General features: G+C 54.0%; 5 protein-coding genes across 5 annotated transcripts; 2 read left to right on the plus strand and 3 right to left on the minus strand.

Annotated features, from left to right (window-relative positions):
• Nucleotides 1–1762: 1762 nt before the first annotated feature.
• On the minus strand, nucleotides 1763–5290 carry J4E88_010236 (uncharacterized protein; the record flags this gene model as incomplete). The annotated part of the gene is given in 5 exon segments (XM_049403831.1): nucleotides 1763–2566; nucleotides 2634–3121; nucleotides 3168–3435; nucleotides 3486–4901; nucleotides 4919–5290. 5 exon segments carry the CDS (start codon nucleotides 5288–5290, stop codon nucleotides 1763–1765), a joined length of 3348 nt encoding a protein of 1115 aa, XP_049250348.1.
• Nucleotides 5291–7556: 2266 nt separating this feature from the next.
• Nucleotides 7557–9830, plus strand: J4E88_010237 (uncharacterized protein; the record flags this gene model as incomplete). Its single annotated transcript, XM_049403832.1, has 3 exons — nucleotides 7557–7926; nucleotides 7979–8336; nucleotides 8384–9830. 3 exons carry the CDS (start codon nucleotides 7557–7559, stop codon nucleotides 9828–9830), a joined length of 2175 nt encoding a protein of 724 aa, XP_049250349.1.
• Nucleotides 9831–10263: 433 nt separating this feature from the next.
• On the plus strand, nucleotides 10264–10968 carry J4E88_010238 (uncharacterized protein; the record flags this gene model as incomplete). Its single annotated transcript, XM_049403833.1, has 1 exon — nucleotides 10264–10968. One exon carries the CDS (start codon nucleotides 10264–10266, stop codon nucleotides 10966–10968), a length of 705 nt encoding a protein of 234 aa, XP_049250350.1.
• Nucleotides 10969–11812: 844 nt separating this feature from the next.
• J4E88_010239 (uncharacterized protein) lies at nucleotides 11813–15877 on the minus strand (the record flags this gene model as incomplete). The annotated part of the gene is made up of 2 exons (XM_049403834.1): nucleotides 11813–12345; nucleotides 12397–15877. The coding sequence occupies 2 exons, from the start codon at nucleotides 15875–15877 to the stop codon at nucleotides 11813–11815; spliced, it is 4014 nt and encodes a 1337-aa protein (XP_049250351.1).
• A 911-nt stretch (nucleotides 15878–16788) lies between these two features.
• J4E88_010240 (uncharacterized protein) lies at nucleotides 16789–18662 on the minus strand (the record flags this gene model as incomplete). The annotated part of the gene is made up of 4 exons (XM_049403835.1): nucleotides 16789–17472; nucleotides 17522–17949; nucleotides 18003–18261; nucleotides 18312–18662. 4 exons carry the CDS (start codon nucleotides 18660–18662, stop codon nucleotides 16789–16791), a joined length of 1722 nt encoding a protein of 573 aa, XP_049250352.1.
• Between the last annotated feature and the right edge of the window lie 407 nt (nucleotides 18663–19069).

Below are 19069 nucleotides of genomic sequence, written 5' to 3' on the forward strand. Positions count from 1 at the left end.
AGTGAGCTGGGGATGGCGATCAGGGGTTCTGCTGATGTTGGTGATCGTGTTACACACCGTGAAGGTGCAGCATGCGCAAGCAGTGGACCTCGGCCGTAGCGAGAGCGCCTTCCGCATGTGGTACGCGCATCAAGTCCGTTCAATGATACGAAAAGGCACGCTCACCATTGAGTTGCTGCGGAGGCGACATGACATTTCCATAGAAGCTTGAGTCCGATGCGATCGTCGAGGGTGGTGAAGGATAGACAAATGGCATGTGATGGGCGGAGAAGAGCGGTCGCGCGGCTGGAGGGGCAGTCATTGTTGTCGACTAGCCCGATAGTACTCAAGGATAATTGGCAAGCGCGATGATGTTCGATTCGGTGATCGGAATGTAGTGTCATTCCTATGGCAGATGTTAACGATTTAGATGGAATCTGAGCAACAGAAGACGAAGGATCGATCGGTATCGGGTAAGGCTGAAAGCAATGGGGCCAGAAGTATATATACGCGGCTGGTGACAGTGTGCCTTGCCGCCCGTGAATATTTCCAGAAAGGGCGCAATTCCAGCCATACAAAGCTTTGTGCAACAGATGAAGCGGAAAGCAGGCAATTGTGCGTCATAAAGCGTGTGTTGAGTATGCGCAGCAACGTGCTGGTGCTGGGATGAGTATACGGTGAAGGCAGTCGTGGCTGAGTCCTTAATGCTTGTTGCGACGAGTGAACGAGAGGCCTGCGCGCCGGGGAGGAGGCATAGTTGGTTGCCTGAACGCCGACCCATTGCACTGGTGCTCGCTTTAGCGCGGGACCCGTCTTAGACGCAGCACGAGTAAGTAGGGCTTTCGGGGATCCGTCAAAACTTTGGAGCAGTTTGCCATGTTGCCCAGGTGGATGGAATGGGCTTGGTGCAATGCGCGCGTTGCCACTGTGAGCAGAATCACGAGGCTGTATCCTCTCAGTCCTTCTACAATCTCTGTGAGGGACTTCACCCACATCGATTGCCTCGTGAGGAGACCAGGCCCTTCATTGGACGTTGCTTCGCACGTGCGAAAGCTGACCTCCAAGCCCTGGAGACGCTGTAGAGGCCCAGCGCGTCTCACCGCCCGGTTGATGCCACCGCATCCCCAGAGCGCATGCCAACCCTGCTATCTTATCTAGACACAAAGTTTGGTCGAGCGGCGGACGTAGATGTCTTTACCAAGCCATTTCGTCCCATGGAACCCTTGGCTCAGCTACGTACCTCTCCGCTACACACGACACGAGACATCAGGCGATACTACGTTAGACGGAGCACACAGATACGACCGCAATCTAAACGTTCGCTTACCAGTTGACCAGCTACGTGGGTGCGCCGTGCCTCGGGATCCCGTACAAGACGCGGTAGAAGAGGGCAGACTGGTCGAGCTCACCAATCGCGAGGTATACTCCTCTTCCTGCCGTGAGGTTGGATAAGCAGCCCTGTGGGGTCGATACGACCCTGCATTGCTGCTCATTGGAGAGAGCAAAGCCAGACCCATATTTTGGGACCATCGATAGCACACGGCACCCCGAGTACCCAGATCGCCTAACATCACCAGGTGGCTGTTTAATTGTTCGAGTGGTGGTCAATGTGTGTTCAGCGGTACCTAGGTAGCGACGTCGGCCGAACCATTACAGCGAGTCTCGTGATGCGACGCCATACATCATCGTTGTGAGTATCGTGGGTTTGAATACACGGACCGCTTGCAAAGATGTACATAGCTGCATCAATGATACAATCCATGGGATAATCTGGTTATTACTACTACTGACGCATGTTGTTCAGCCCGAGGCCGAAATAATCACCGGGTGCTTGTGACGGACGTGTATCGCTACCAGCACTTACGTCGCTCCCACCGGGGCTAATGTCACCACTCTCTCGCGCCATCATACCAGTACCATCGGCCCCAAAATCACTGCCTGTGCCGTTCAATGCTCTGAGCCCATTGTTTCGTCCCCGCAGCGGTACATTTAGCCGTGCGGTTTCGAACGTAAAATGCGACTGGCCATGGACTGGTTCCGCTGATGGTGTCTTCAGCTCAACAAGCTCCAACGTACTTCGGAGTGTTGCGCCAGATTCATCAAGAGCCATAAGAAATCGCGCGAGTTCTTTGCATAGCTCCCAATCCTGTTCGTCTTTGGCGCGTTGAAGTAAGCGCACGACTTGATCGCCTGTCGGTCGCAGTTCTTCGAAAGTGTGAAGAACAAGGAGATAGCCACCTGCAGTCTTAAGATTCCCTTTCTGTAGCGATTCTTCGAATAGTTCTTCCGGTGGAGGCAGGTTCGAGAATAACGTCCGCCATGAACGGACCTCAGTTTTACGGGTACATTGCACAACAATGTCGAGATATCGGGGAAAGGAGCTCAGGAATGATAGCACGCTCGGCAATAGCGCCTGTTCGGGTGGTGGCTGCGTATCCACTTCTTCGTCCAAGACTTCATGCAGTAAGATCTCCAAAGCATGGGGGAAATATAGCAAATGCTGGTAATGGTGGCTAAGATGCAAGGCTGCAGGGTGATTGAACTGCGCCAGGTGACACCGCAGCAATGCGGGGAGAAAGAGGTGTGTCTAGCATGTGTGTCAGCATGAGATCAGTGTACCACCAATGACGCGGGAGCAGAGCGCAGAGACTTACCCTGGTTCCGAAGCGCAAGAACGCGAAGCTCGTATCCCTGCGTTGAATCAACTCTGACTCCACCCCGAATATGATTGCTTTGTTAATCAACGCCGAAAGAGGATAGAAGTCGACCGGGATTTGAACAGGCGTGGGCAGTTCCCTGCCGATCTCTGGTGACGCGGAAGCAAGGACGTCTTGCATGTCTATCCAAACTCGCATGTCGTTACCATCGAAGAACCACAATGAGTCACGTAAATCGTGGCCGTGTACACCCTCCATGGTCAGTTCCATAGAGGGGCTCGCCGGCAACGAATCGGCATGTCGGTCCAATGCGAACGCAGGGTGATCGCGCATAAGAGCATACGTCTCCACGTTCTGCGCGATGATGCGCATCTCGTATTTGAGTTCGCCACTCTCGGTAGTCGTTGGCTGCAGGAGCACAAGTTTACCATCTACGAGGAACAGGATAGTCGCGACCGCCACGTCCTGTGTTGGATCACCGTTATCTAAGACGTGTCAGCGGTTACAGTGCCGTAGGATCAAAGAACGTACGTATTTGATCTTCCGGTAATATCCAGCTAAGCGCTCGCACTCGTGTAGGAGCCCGAATGATGCCATGCAGGGCGATTTGACCCACTTGCACCAACTTCACACTTGCGTCGGACACACTGATTACGTAGTGGTACAATATATTCTCGTACGTGTAGACCAGGAGTGAATCTTCGCCGGAGGGTGCTATCAGTACGATGGGCGCAGGTAGCTTCTGCGTATGCATGACATGGCTGTTGTCAAGAGCCGCCTCGCGTGAATATACCCGGACCTTGACAAGTGAGTCAGTATAAATCGAACCGAGCGCCTGGATGTACCTACTTCGTGAGACTCGCGGCATTCGACAGCCGCAATCAAGACATGCTGGAACCAGCACATACCTCCTCGGACAGTGAACTCGTTTTCTATGAAGGGATCATCGAACATTTTCCACCGTCCACTGTTAACGGAGTAGTGGGCGAGCCCTCTCTTGCCTGCTATTGCCACATATCGACCGTCATTCGAAATGACTGCACTTCTAATCGGCCATTGGTCGACAAGGTAAGCCGATGGGATTTGAACATGGTGCCAGAGTGACACGTCGGCGGAGATTGTCGTAAGATCTGGCAGATCGTAACCGCGGTAAATCATGAATCCGGTACTGGTCTGCATCAAAGATCGTGACACATTTGCCGAAGAGAAGCAGCCAGTGACTGCACTGCGAGCCATCTCCAAAACAAAGAGACGATTGTCGTTGTCGCCCAACATCAAGAGCTCCGCGCCACCTCCAATCCAGAAAGCCTCTTTGACACTGAGAAGCCACCCTTCGTTGTTGGTCTTGGAAAGCGTCCTTTCTGCAGTGAAGCTGGTGGCCCCGGGCTTTCCGTATACACTCCACATGGCCCAACCGTGTTCATAGCCGGCGAAGAGACAGTACCCGTCTGGCGAATAAGTCAATACAGTCAATTTGCCGGGCGAAGTGACGTTCGGTCGTAGTTTATGCGATAGAGGGATGTTGCCGGTATAGTCGCGTGCCGTGTATACATGGATCTCGCCACTGGCACAGCCAACAGCAAGCAAAGAGAATCTCGCATTGATAGCAGCTTTGACACCATAATCGGCATCAGTCTTGGGTGTGTGGAAACCGTAGCCACGGAAGATACTAGAGACAGCGGCATCTCTTTTAGCCGCCTTTTGAACAGCATAGGCTCGACCGTTACCTGTGATCCAACACGACAGATTCATGGGTCGATCGTGGACCATTTCTCGCATTGATGCGTTGCTCCCTAACCATGTCATCTTGGTCAGAAGCTCGGTGCTGGTCTGGCTTCCAGCGTTGTCCGGCGCCCAACGAATACATTGCACGGCTGCCGGCTTCTCGGTGGCCACGACCAACTCGTCGTCTAGAGCCAGGGCCCGAATTATCCCAGCATCCACCCGTATCACCATCCGGAACCGCAGACTGAGCTCTTTCAGGCCATTGCCCTCTCCAGGTCCTGCATTGACATCGTGCTGGCGCTGGATCTTGAAGCCTGTGATTGCACTGCTTTTCCTCGCGTGACCTCCGTGTGTGTTGGTGAATTGAGCCTGGTATATGCGGGATGAATGGTCTGTCGCGAGCGAGTATGTGATGAGGAAGCCGAGCGCGGTCTGGACGACGAAGATTTGGGAGTCGGGGCGGAGTAGGACGTCTGTATTAGGACCGTATGTTCTAACGGATTGCTCTGAACGGAGGACAGAGGCAAGAACTACTGTAGGCTGTGACGAATTAGCACATGAAGCGCCGGGCTAGCAATGACACGTGCCTTTGTCTGCCAGATTGTGAGGGTGGTTCTGGTGAGAGTCGCAAACATGTGACCACTCCTCGTCACTCTGATCGCGATGATGGTGCCATGAATGTCGTCCTCTACTGATTGAACCGACGCGCCTTCTTGCGGCGAGTGCGCGCCATTCTTCTCTTCTACCCCATTCTTACTTCCGGTAGAGGCCTCATGTTCAAATTGATTCTGCGATTGGGGGTTCGACCCTTCATGCGCTCCGTCCGATTGCTTGTGTTCGACGCCATCGTGCGAGGTGTTCGTGCGCCCAGGATCCGTACGTTTAGTGGCCGCGAAGACGGAGGGCGACGAGATGGGCCAATACGTCATGGCGGTCTACCGCAAGCGATGGCTGCATTTGCGCGCGCCCATCTCAATGCGGGGATGTATGCTTCACGGAGCTCATGCTAGCTGGGTTGGTGCAGGGGAGGCTGGTGGTGGAGCTGGGCGGTGAAGTCACGCGAGGCGCAGCAATGTGGCTGCTGCATCCGTGCTGACATGTGCAGGCAGTACGCGTATCGCGGGGGGAAGATGCGATGGCCGTCCCGCCCATGCACCACTCTAAAATATTACAGCGAACGTGTTGATTCAAGGGCTTATTATAAGATGTGGCCGAGAAACGACAGACCGATGCCGAAAATACTGCATTGGGAAGGAAATTCTTACCGTCGATTACGGTGCGCAGATGCGCATTTGCGCACATGCATAAGCCAAGATTTCACAGAAGCCCCGAAAACATCCTGCTTTGCCAACTAACCAGCAGCACTACTTCCAGCCACTCGATCTGAGGTGATGTTGAGCGGCTATTCAAGAAAACAATTCTAGATGTCTACGTTGTTTCGGGGGTTGGTTAACTTTCGTGCCTTGCACCGATGTAGACAGCAGGGCACCTGTCCAGTGCCCGGGTTGTTCCTTGTGTAAGGTGTAGCAGTGAAATCGTACTCGCCCTTCTTCTTGAATTTTGGAGTGTGAAATGTAGTGTGCGTTTCAATAGAGTTGGGGTATGGCTTGCCACTGTTCCGCAGGTTGTGAGAAGCCTTTCTGGAAGCATGCATCGGCCTGTCAATGTCGCAAAGCGACAAACAGTATCCAGAGAACGATCCAACAGATTTCAGATTTAAACAGCCTGGGATTCAAATTGCCTCAGAGTTTAATCAATTTCTGGTCTTACGGGGGTACGCCCATATATACCTCAGAGTATCAATGCTTTGTTTGTTTTCTTCCCGGAACGATGTGACTTGGTAGCAACGCCGATCTTGACTGCTTTGGTGTTCTTCCTTTGTGGTTAGGCTGCATTTTGTCCAAGGTCAGCGTTGGTGTGGTCCATATTACCCAACTGCCCCGCATCGCTCAAGTGAATTTTCCCACAACCAACAAAGAGCTGGGAATATAAACGCACGATCTGCTCGAGTCTCCATCAATTCCTAGAGAAGGACAGATGGCCGGTTAGTCTAAACACCTCCATCTTCAACGCATCCATTCTAACATCCCATACAGAGCTGGTTATGGCGCCAGGTTAAGGTTTCTTAACGCTAAGTCTAAGAGAGCAATTTCTAAGACATCCTGGTCACGAAAGTGGCGTGGGTTCGAGTCCCACTCTGTTCAGCATTCGTCTGGCATTGTCAGATACTCCAGGATATTTTTTTTCGCTGTTTTGGGTCACTTTGGGGCATCCCTTAGTCAACCCCTTGTTTTTTGCTGTAACGTGTCGCACATAACACAAATCCTTTCGAAGCCTTGTTCGAGAGACGTTCTTTGTCTGTATAATGTATTATTTACGTTCAAAACCTAATAGCTCGCTCAAGGTAATTCTGCACAATACTCGTCGACACAGGCAAGATCCCAAGTAATGCAAGCGTCCAAACCTGCTTCAATTATTGCGTATCAACAAGATTATACCAGAGCTATAACAACTGTCTTATATACAATACAGCATCTAACGTGTCTTCCTTTGTACAAGACCTAGGTCTAAGCACGGGGCAGCCATTATGTATGTACGGGCGCGTACTATAGATCACTGCTCGACTATCAGAAGTCCCCATTGTCCTCGTAGTTCCCGCCATCATCTTCTCATAAGCAAGTAAGACTGAAGGTGCACAACAGCTCAAGAGTTTGTAGGTGCCCGGGTGTGGTGAGAAGCAAAGGCACAGAAGTGGTCGACAGAAAGAAGAGGACGAAGCCTGCGGATATGCCGAAACCTCAAACCAGCACTTCAATAATAGCCATTGTGGCTTCAATTGAGTTACCAATCCTTCAGTCGTTTGTCTGGAGGCCCGGATACCTAGGTAATTGTTCTTTACTAATGGCTCGGCTCAAACTTGTAGAAGCCAGGCGACTGCGAATATGGCGGTCTATCACAAGGGTGAGCATAGCACCTTGTCTCGACTAACATCAAGCTTCAAGTGTAGGATTCTGATATCGACGTTCGGAGAGTTGGTGAACCGCGCGTGTGGAGCACATGGCTCGCCGATGTACTAGTCTCGATTAGGCTACGCTAGAAGAGAACCCCGGCCCGCTTGTCAGAAAAAGTTCGGGAAGTCGCGAACTTTTGCGACTTCGAGCTTGAAGACTGCGACACGACAACGACTTTCCCAAAATGGCCGGTATCAAACGCAAATCGACCGGCGCAAGTGCGCCCGACGCCAAGGACAAGAGCAAAAAGGTCAAGGTCGACAAGCCTACCACCAAGAGCGAGAAGAAGCGCGACGTTAAGCCGGTCAAGAAGGCGAAGAAGACCAAGGAAGAGAGCTCCGACGACTTTGAAGAGTCGGATACGAGCGAGAAGGACAATGGCTTCTACGGCTTCTCGGCGGCCGACGGTGCCGATGTCGACATGAGCGACGCCGACAGCAGCGACGAACAACCCGCAAAGTCCAACGGCAAGACACAAAAGCGCAAGGACGACAACGGCGCCTCAGACAAAGCCGAGGGCGAGGGTGTAGAGTCCAAGTTAGCGGGGTTGAATGGTAAGATAGAGCCATGTACCTTGCCTGGTGGTTTAGCTAACCGTCCCTCTAGTAAACAATTCGAAAGAAGCGCACGCAAAGCAAAAAGCCCTTGCCAGAGAACGAAAGGCCGCGAAGCCAAACGCCGACATCATCGAACGCTCCAAGAAGCTATGGGAGAAGCTCAGGCTGAAGTCGCATGTTGACAAGGAAGAGAGGAAAGGGCTCGTCAAGGAGCTGTTCGAGATCATAACAGGCAGAGTCAAGGACTTCGTCTTCAAGCACGACTCTGTGCGTGTCATCCAAACAGCCATCAAATACTCAACAATGGAACAGAGGCGAATGATTGCAAGAGAGCTGAAGGGCGAGTTCAAGGTCCTGGCCGAGGGCAAGTACTCCAAGTTCTTGATCGCCAAGTTGGTAGAGAAGGGGTGAGTACAATGTCTACGCACGGCATAACATGTCTAACCGATCCCAGCGACCCTGAAATTCGCGACCTCGTCATCACCGAGTTCTACAGCCACGTCAAGCGCATGATCAACCACCCCGAAGCCGCATGGATCGTAGACGATATATACCGAGCCGTAGCCACTCCCGAGCAGAAGAACCGTCTTCTGCGGGAATGGTATGGTCCTGAGTTCTCCATCAAGGGTCTTTCTGCCGAAGGCACCGATAGCGCAGAGCTATCGGCCATCTTGAAAGAATCCCCGGAGAAGAGGAAGCCTATTATGGGCTACCTTGAGAACCAGATCAACTCGCTCATTCAGAAGAAGCTCACTGGCTTCACCATGCTGCACGACGCCATGTTGCAATACTTCCTCGTATGCGAGCCCGGCACCGAACAAGCGAACGATTTCCTCGAACACCTCAAGCCGGACCCAACAACCAAGGAGGGCGAAGAAGCCGACAACGTCGATCTCATGAAGAACCTCGCGTTCACAAAATCAGGGTCGCGATTGGTGTCGCTTTGCTTCGCATACGGCACAGCCAAGGACCGCAAGCTCTTCCTGCGGCCGTACAAGGACACAATGGAGACAATGGCTTTCGACCAACACGCCCATCACGTCCTTCTTGCTGCTATGGCAGTCACGGATGACACCAAGCTTTCTTCCAAGTCCATCTTCAGCGAGCTTCTACCCAGCAATGACGCCCTCCCCGAGAAGGTGTTGAACCTGGTCAATGATGCTCGCGCACGCACAGTCTTACTATACCCATTCGCCGCAGATGCCAAATGGTTATTGGATGACAACACGCGCGACCGGTTGAGCGAGTTGTATGCCATTCGCCAGACTACATCAAAGAAGGACCCAAACATCCGTCTCTCGGAAATCGCAAAGAGCATCGAGCCGCAACTGCTGACGGCTGTGACTGCCCGCGCTGCCGACTTTGCCTCTTTCACATTCGGCCTACAGTTCATGGGCGAGGTTCTCGTTGGAGCACCAGAGGTCGAACCGGCGAAGCGCAAGGAAGCTTTGACGGAGGTCGCCCGTCTTTCACAATCGATCTTGGACTCTGCCTTGCCTGCTTCCGCCGGTGACAACAAGGCTACCAGTCACGGCAAGAACATGCTGAAGATGCTGGTACAAGGTGGCAAGTTCGACCCTACCACCAAGAAGGTCGTTCCCGTAGAGCCTGCTCTCGGCTTTGCAGACTTGCTCTGGCCTCAGATCAAGTCTAACCTGATTAGCTGGGCGACTGGTCAGGGCTCTTTCGTGGTGGTGTCTATGACTGAAGCTGAAGGCTTCGCCAAGAGGGACGAAGTACTGAAAGCGCTGAAGAAGGAGAAGAAGGCGCTAGAGGCGGCTGCCAACCCTCCAGGCGCGCAAAATGGCGAGGCCAAGGGCAAGAAGCAAAAGAAGGGCGACAAGTCGGATGCTGCTCCTCGGGGAAACGCTGGAGCGAAGATTTTGCTCGAAAAGTTGTAGAGTAGCCTATATTTGATTTGAACATGTATGATGATACCCATGTAAGGCCTTCTTCATGCATTTATGTGTTCCAAGTACCCTGCTGCATCCCTTGTTACGTCTCAACAGCATCGCTGTATACTACATGCCCAGGTGTTGCCATGTGTCTTAGCAGCCCGAATCGGGAATCGCTTCCGCCGAAATATGCAAGCACACCCACCTACCAACCAGGACTTACACAGGTACTTGATACCACGACCCAATAACGTAGATGATCAATATATCTACCTTTCGAACCACTTTATCTCGTTTGCTAACTGTCTCTCCTCGAAATCAACTTGGCCGCCCCTCCAGTATCACCATCGCGGCTACCCAACTCTCATATTCTCTCACCTCTCATCCGCGTACCACATATACCCGCAGTACACGTTCCCAGAAGCCACCTAAAATCAAGATGTCACGCAACTTCACCATCGACGAATCATCCCTCCCCTCCATCTTCCAAGCTCAATGGAAATCCAACCCGGACCCGACCGCCCTACCCTTCCCCCGCGACAACCCCCCATTCGCCCTCACAGCCATAGATTGGCAGCAGCTCTCCCTCTCAGACACAGACTTCACACCCCACTCCTGGTCGAACCTGCACACCCTCATCAGCACCAACCACCTCGAAGAGCTGAAGCGCTGGCCCAGCGCCCTAAAAGCATATCTCGCATGGACAGCACACGTAAAGCAGAAATACGGCAGCGTAATGACATATCTGCTCGACCAGCGCCTTCTCTGGGACCCGGTTGAAGATGAGAGTGGGGCGTTGCGGTTCGATGTAGTCAACAACACGCCTTTTGCGGATCCAGCGGATTACAAGATTCTGAGGAATGACTGGGCGTATGCGTTTGTGCCTGGTGTCAGGCATGTTGTTGTGTGGTTGAAGCAGCGGTTGCCGGTGGATGGGAAGGGTGCGTTGAGTGAGGAGGGGAGGGCAATGGTGGAGGGGTTTGTGAAGAGGGAGTTTAGGGATAAGGCGGGGGAGAAAGAGGGGGGGAGTAAGGTTATTTGGTTCAAGAATACGACGGATTTGCAGAGTGTGAGGAGTTTGGAACATGTGCATGTTCTGATTAGGGATGTGGAAGAGGAGGTGCTGAGGGAGTGGATGGTTTAGGGGGAAAGAGAATGACGAGGAGGGCGAGTGTGGAACGTGTTCTTGTTTTTCACTTACGTACTCCGCTTACAGTAGATCTATGCATCGATCGCAGTTGTGATAATTATATGCTACTCAACTTACATACGGTACGATGTGATGAGTTTGACATATATCACTTAAAAGGAATAGCAGCATGTATGCACGTGTTCAAAGGATGTATAAGCCACGCAGGGCAATCGTTGCTTAGTATATACCGCATCGCCTTCATCAACTCGACGATTAGACAATAAGAGAAAGTGTTGCTCGCCCGAACCACCCAGGCAAGCATCATGTATAAGGACGATAACCAACAATAAAGCCCCATACCCATAATGATACGGAGAAACGCCCTCGCTAATGCAGAAACACCTACAACAGAATGCCCAACCGACAGCGGTCATACGTAAGGAGACGCGCCTGACAAAAGAAACAGAAGTGGGAGATGAACCCATTCAAACGCCCTATCCATACTTCCCAAGAGACGCTAGCGGGGAGTGGAGGAGTACAGGCAGAAGCGGAAATAATAATGTTTACAATCTTCGTGTCCCCGGAATTTCAGGGTGCAAGATGAAGTGTAGGTAAGCACTCCTTATGGTTCAGAGAAGTTGAATTGTCGGAAAGGGGAAGCTCCAGTAAACGAGGAGCCAGGTGGTATAGTGAAGGGACTAACACCGGAACCTGCAGAGACGGCATCTGGAGAGGGTAGAAGGCTTTGACCAGAATCGAGACTGGCCCTGTGTATGGAAAGGCGGCGAGCCACTATGCACTATCAGCCAACATCGTCAAGATTCATGACGAAACGTGCTGATGAGGGCGTCAAGGATTAGTTGTAGGTGGAGTTTTGCCTACTACTTTGTGGTGTTCCACTGCTAGAGTTGCTATCACTGGGCGTGGCTGGTTCCAGGCTGAGCTGGGCGCGGAGCGTCATGATCCATTCGTGCTGGAGCAGCTCAACCGCACTGGCTCGCTTGTTCGGGTCGCGGTCGAAGCATTTCTTGAGGAAGTCGATACCAGTGTCGCTGAGTTGCTCCTTGGATGGTAGTTGTGGTGGATCACCCTGGGCAATGTGGTACATGATGGCCCATTCATTGTCCATGGAAGCCCACGGGCGGCGACCCGTAGCCATCTCCAGGATCACGCAGCCTAGTGACCAGATATCGACAGCGCCGTGGCGACCTGTGCTTCCACCCCGAATGACTTCAGGGGACATGTACATTGGCGTTCCGGTCATAGAGCGTTGGCGGCCCTGGCGTGTAGCGTTGTGTTCTGCGGCGAGGGTTCGACCTTGGCGAGCGATGAGTTTGGCGGCGCCGAAGTCGACAAATTTGATGACTCCGTTGTGGTCGAGAAGAATGTCTGGGTTTGATTAGCAAGGGTAAATCATGATAGGATCAAAAGCCAACTTACTCTCGGGCTTGATGTCGCGATGCACAACACCAGCGTCATGTAGGTAGGCGAGACCCTCCAACATCTGAAGCGCGTAAACCATAATGACGGTCTCGTCTTCGATACGTCCATGTTCTAGCAGTCCGGCAAGCGAGCCACCAGAGCAGTATTCCATGAAGATGTACACCTTGTCTCGATGTGGTTCAATACCGTAATAAGACACAATATTGGGATGGTCGAGCACTTGAAGAACACCCATCTCGTCTCTGATCTGAGCGACAATCGTAGGAATGAGCTGTGGATCTTGGAGACGAATTTCTTTGACGGCCATGAGGTGGTTGGAGTCGAGGTTCATAGCTGCGTAGACGGATCCAAATGTACCTCCGCCGACAAACTGGCCCTGCTGCCATCGCAGTGTGACGTTTGTCGCAGACGAAGACAGGTAGGTCAGCGCTCGGTCGGCTTCATTAGAGTCCTCCAGCACCCGACCAAGAGCCTGGCGTTCGGCTTCCTTGTCCTTGCGGAACGTGTCAATCTCTTCGAGCCTCTGCATCCACTGTTGTTGAGTCATCTCAATGGACTCATCGTCATCCTTTGCGTTCTTCGGATCGAGCAGGCTCTTCCCAGCAATAGCGTTGAGGCGCTGTCGCTCGGCCTGAGCTGCAATGGTCGACCTCGCGCCCATGATGTCGAAGTGGGAGATGAGGACGGACATGCAGCCAGCTACCTTCAGTCGCAGCTGTGAGTATTCCTCGTCGCTGATGGATAGAATGTTCTGACCGCGGGTCATCATCATGGCAAACTCTAGAGCAACCACAGCCCATCGAAATGTCTTTCGGTCCGAAGCAATGCAGTCGTCGCAAATGAAACTGACCCAGTCAAGTGCCAGCCTGGTTAGCTTGATGTTGTTCATGGCCCTCCGGTTGTAGTCCATGTAGAGAACGGAACGTTGACCGAATTCTGTCGCGAAAGCGAAACAAGTCTGGATGAGATCCTGGCAGTCGAGACCAACTGTTTGCCTGCGAACAATCTCGACACTGTCCATGATGGTGTTGGACAGCTTGTATGCCGTCTTCTTGATCTTCTGCAGTTCTGCGTTGACACGGGGAAGGTTGGCGCGCTGATCGATCAGGGTAGTGAGCTCCATGCCTATTGATGAGAGGAATGATAGGTTCGCGTTTGCGAGGCGTTGTTGCGAGCCATCCGCGACGAGCCTCAACCGACCAGGCTTGAGGTCGAGATGGGGCTCGATGATGTTGGCTGACATCTTCTTGCCGGGCCAGTACAGGGGCTGTTCTGGTCGGATGATCAAAACGTATGGGTTGGAGGGGTCCTCTGGAGCTTCTTCTGCGTGGTAGCAGGTTGTAAGAAGCGACTGGATGTCGTTCGGTCGGTCGAGTGCCGTCGGTGATGCAACGATGTATATGCCAGTATTGTTTCCGCCGGTGGTCTCGACGAGAAAGTGGCCAGTGGCAACGAGAGCTTCGTACAGTTCCTGGAGCTGCTCCTCGTCTAGGTCGATGTTGTTGATGTTGAACTCGGTGCAGTTCTCGAAGCGCTGCGTGAGGATCCTGGAGAAACGGAACAGCTTACGCTGTCGGACACGGACAGAATCGAGGATCTGCTTGTATCGCTTTTCCATTTCAGAACCCGTGAGCTCGTCCGGCCGACGCTGCAGCTCTCGCTCAAAGTGAGCGCTGAGACGAGTGAGCGACTTGGATGTGAGCACACTGAACTGTTCCGCAGTCTCAACGTCGCCGCCCTGGAGTTGTCGGCCGAGCTTGTTGCAAAAGTCCCACTCCTGTTCGAGGATTTCGGCCTCCTTGAAGGTGTTCTTGTTGGCAGCCAGCTTCCAGTTGAGCATTTTGAAGTAGAACTTGAGGGCGTCTAGCACGACGGTGTCGAAGTTCTCCTCAATGCACGGAGGCAGATCCCAGCCAGGCTCCGGCCGGGAGATGACCATGTAGCTCTCCTTGACCTGGCCAGCCATGGCCAGCAGGATCTGGAACTGCGCAATCATCTGCTCGGCCATCATGACGCCCTGTTGTGACGGGTCCTTGATCTTCTTGGCGTACGAGAGGCGGACGCGGATGATCTCCTGGAGGAGACGCGAGGGGAAGTTGATGAGAGTCAGCAGCTCTTCGATGTAGGGCGGGAGATGTCTCTCGGCAAAGCCTTCGGCGTTGGCGATGAGGGTGGCCTTGGCCTTCTGGATGACCTTCTCGAGCGGAGCCAGCAGGTTGGTGTCGCCCTGCAGGGACTTGAGGCCATCCTCCTTGAGTATCCGGTCAATAAACGAAGAGTCGTCGGTGAGATGGTGGTCCTGGGACGAGCGCGGGCGGGGCTTGGTGAAGTCGAGCTCCTCGTTGCCGACCCATTTCTTAAGGATGGACATTTCGGTGTTGATGAGGGCGATGGTGTTGTGCCAGGCAATGACGGCGTCGCAGGCGTCCTTGTAGGGCTGCGAGGCGGCGCGGGGATAGGCAGCCTCGAGGGCCTGGCGCGTGGGGTAGACGCTCTCGACCTTTTCGATCTTCTTGACAATGTCCTCGACCTGCTGGGCGGCTGTCTGGCCCGCCTCCGCCTCGCCGCCGACTTCGAACGAGATGATGCTCTCGAGGTTGGCGCGGATCTTGCTGCGGGTGTCGTCGACGATGCGGCGCTGGGCCTGCAGCGAGCGGCCGCAGACCTTGGCGCGGATGCCCATCCAGATCTCGGCCTTCATGGTGCTGTCGCCCTGCTGCTCGGTGCTACCGATGAGGCGCTTCTTCTCCTGCTTGACCACGTCGCCGGTGAGGACGCTGGCGAGCATGCTGTGCCACTCGAGGCGCTCGCGGTTGGCGGGGATCTTGAGCTCCTCGATCGAGGGCTGCATGTCGTCGTTGCCATAGTAGAGCAGCGTCTCCTGGTCGTAGGGGTCGTTCTCGACATACTCGGCGGTCGAGGGCGACTCGTCGTCCGTCTCGGAGTCGGTGCTGTAGCCCAGGCTGGGCGTGCGCAGGGCCGGGTCGAAGAAGTCGTCCTGCTGGTCCTCCTGGCGGATGCGCTGGACGTAGGCCTTTTCCTGGGCGCGGTACTCGGCGTTGGGGTTGCGGCGGCTGCGCGTGGCCGAGTTGTTGCGCGGGCGGTGGGCGGATGAGTTCAGCGAGAACTGCTGGGGGCGGCGGGCGGGTGCGTATGCGCTGCTGATGGTGCGGCCAGGTGTTGGGCGGGCGGCTCTGGTGGTCGACGTGGGCGCGCTGCCCCCGTTGGGCGTCTGCGGCGGCAGGTCCGTCATGATGGCAGGCCCGCGAGAGCGCGAGGAGCTGGCGTTGCTGTTCCACGAGTACTGGGGCTCGCGCAGAGGCGCCACTTGGTCGCGGCTGCTGGTGGTCGTCGAGGGCTCGCCGGGCGACGTCGTCTCGTCCATCGAGTCGCCAGACGACCCCGAGGCGCTGCTCGTCAAGCCCGGGCGTTCGGGCGCATTGACTACGACGGGCTTGGTCGCGTCCGCCATGGCCATGTTGTTCAGCAGGACGTTGTGGGGAGCGGCTCTCGAAAAACGCACGCTGCCATGCCCGCTCATGCTGACGACGACGGCCGCCTTTGCCGTTGTGGGTAAGGATCAGCGCCGAAACAGGTTCGCGGGATGTTGTGGCGGTGCAGCACAGACAGGTGGTGAGATGAGGAAGAACACTGCACAGTTGCTGCCATTCATTGTACTACCTAATACACCTGCTGCCTGGTAGCTCCTTCTGCTGGTTCACAGGTAGCTTCCGCGCCTTCCACCCGGCTCGCAAACTCCCTAGCCTCTCAACTCTTAGCCTCCCAACTCTTTGCCATCCAAGACAGCAGCAATCTTGGAACTGCCATACAGCCTCCAGTCGCCACAAGCTCCGCGCTAGCACGCCTAGCGCCATCCTTCCCTCACCAACATCCTCGAGGCTACCCCAGCGACCTCACCACCAATCTCGCTGCAGACCCAAATCGGCTGTCGCTCCCGGGAGATCGATGCTTCCAGCTTCGGCCATCAGGGTCCATTCGGCGCGCTCGTCATTTTAAACTCGCGATATTTCCATTACCGCGTTCCCCTAGCACGTGTCTAGACTCCGCGACATGACTACGGCATTATGTATAGCCGTTGGGATCGGCCACCTGCATCGCGTCGAGTATGACGCAGCATCAACGTCTGCTGTTTCACCAAACTGCTCGACAAAGCAATGCGTATTTGCTTACGTCGGAGCAGCACACGCCTTCGCAGGCGCACCCATGCCAATGAACATTGCTCACAAAAGAAATATGCATCACCATGGCGCGTACGATGATGACGTCAACCACGCGTTCCACACATCTGGGGAATCACTCATCTCCATCGAAGTTGTTTGAACAAATAATATTATCGTCCATCCTATAGGACTATTCCACTGCACACCCCTAGATATCCTTTCTGGCCAGCTTGCTCTTCTGTCTGATCTGCTTGCCCCACTTGTAAAGCACAAATGGAATCGGGATAAAGGCGATACCCAGGAATCCCAACAAACTACTCGCCCAGTTTATGCCCAACTTCTGGTACATGGCATTGGCGAACAAGGGGAATCCCGCACCGAACGACGACCTCATCAAGTCGTTGCCCGCCAGTACACTAGCCACAGAGTCGGGGTAAGCATCCGACAGGTAAGGTAGGACGGCCTGGAAGAGCGTGAAGGCAGCGATACCAAAGCATCCAGATCCGATGATGGGTACAATCCAGTGCACGTCTGACCGGGACGTCCATCCGAACCAGAAAAGACAGATTGGCACAAAGAAGCAGCCGACCATGGCAGGGATGAGACGCTTCTCGGGCGCAATGTTGCCATCGTCGTCGAACTGCTTCTCCAGGTAGTAGTAGTTCCACGCGAAGAGCACAATGACGGCGATGAATGTACCGACGAGAATACCAAGGAACGCAACTCCCTCAAGACCGAGGTTGAAACCGTAAAGTCCTGAGAACACAAGAGGGAACGATTCGAACCAGATGTAGAGTAGACCGTAGATGAGCGCGATGTACAAGTTCAACAGGAACACGATGGGTTCCTTGAACATGAGCGTGATGGGCTTGAGAAGACTCATGTTGAGAACCTGAGGTAGTGTTAGCCGTGATTGGGTATCGTGAAGAAGGTTTACTTACGTCCTTGCCTGACATCTCAGCAGACATGATATCCGGCTCGCAGGTCAGACGATCGTCGCCAGTCAGCTTCTTGAGCCTGCGTGTCCTGCGGTGCAAGATGTTGGGCGCGCTTGTCTCCGGGAGAAGGAAGAACAGGAAGACCCAGCAGAAGCCCGAGAGCCACATGATCTCCCACATGGTCCACCTCCAACCTTCAGCCATAACGGCGAAGCCACCCACAAGAGGACCGAGAACGGGACCGCAGACAGCGCCAATTCCCCAGACCGCGAGACCGTACACTTGTTTCTTGGGTCGGTACATGTCGGCGATGGAGGCTCCTCCTGTTGCGAGTGCGGGCGAACCGAAGAATCCAGTCAGGAATCGGAAAGCGAGTAGCATGCCGAAGTTGACGGAGAGAGCAGTAGGGATCTGGAGCAGGACGAAGATGACTGTTGGTATCGGTTAGCATATCGTCTCGCTGTGAACGAACGGCTGCACTTACGAAGGGTAATAATGTAAACCCAGAGACGGCCAATCTGCGGAATCTCGCTCATGGGTGACCATAGGAGAGGACCAAGACCGTATCCAGCAACGTACAGCGTTAGTCCCAAGGTCGCGGGGACCTGAGCGACGCCAAACTCTGCCATCACGCCCATGAGACCAGGCGTGTAAATGGCTGAACCGATGTATACCGAGAAGGTGAGGAAGCAAATCTCAAAGGTAACGAAGTACCTCTTTCCTCGCGACCAATTCTTTGGGTTCTACAGAGCCGTCAGTATAATCCAAAAATGTGAACATGGAGCAAACATACCTGAGCATCATCCGGACCATACCAATCAATAACATGAAGGTCCTTGCCCTTCTCAGGATCGACTCTCAAGCCACTGGCCTCGTTGACACCATTGCCCACGGTACGCGACGAAGTCTCCGAATCGCGTCCCTCCCGGTTCCTCACACCATGCGTCTGAGCGAGCTCATCGATCTCGTCCTTGTTTTCCGGCGCCTGAGTAGATCCATGGTAGGCGGCATACCCAGACTTCTCGTGGCTGACATACTTCTTCCAAATCTCGGGGTCCTTCTCTTCGGGATATTGAAGATATTTGTTGCGCGTCACAAGACGGACGATATGGCCAAAAGCCGAGTCGCGGATGAGATCAAACATGATGCTCACTCACGAGAAATGTGTTGTTGGACAGAGCAAGGTGGGCTTGGAATAGAAAAAGACACAACTACTCCCACCGAAGTCCTGGCATCGAATGCTTAAGTCCACTACACACCCGTGACATCATCGTCCCCATCACTCCCACCAGCTCGATCTAAGAAACCCTAAGGAAGCTTATCCGTCCGCCAGGCGCCGCAAAGGGCACCCACGGCCTCCGAAAACACCCCTTGCAGTCCCAACTGCCAAGGAATAGAGGCTCGAAAAGCTTAGCTTGACACAAGATCTGGACTGGTGATGGCATTTGTGCGCGAGGCTATCGAAAAGTCCATGACGCGCCGCATCGTTGAGATCGGCGCCAGGGCACTCAGATCGCGCGCACACTCACGCGAAGGAGATCTGGCGTTTTA

The sequence above is a fragment of the Alternaria novae-zelandiae genome (assembly GCF_023758075.1).
Source record: "Alternaria novae-zelandiae strain BMP 2774 chromosome Unknown scaffold_31, whole genome shotgun sequence".
NCBI classification, from domain to species: domain Eukaryota; kingdom Fungi; phylum Ascomycota; class Dothideomycetes; order Pleosporales; family Pleosporaceae; genus Alternaria; species Alternaria novae-zelandiae.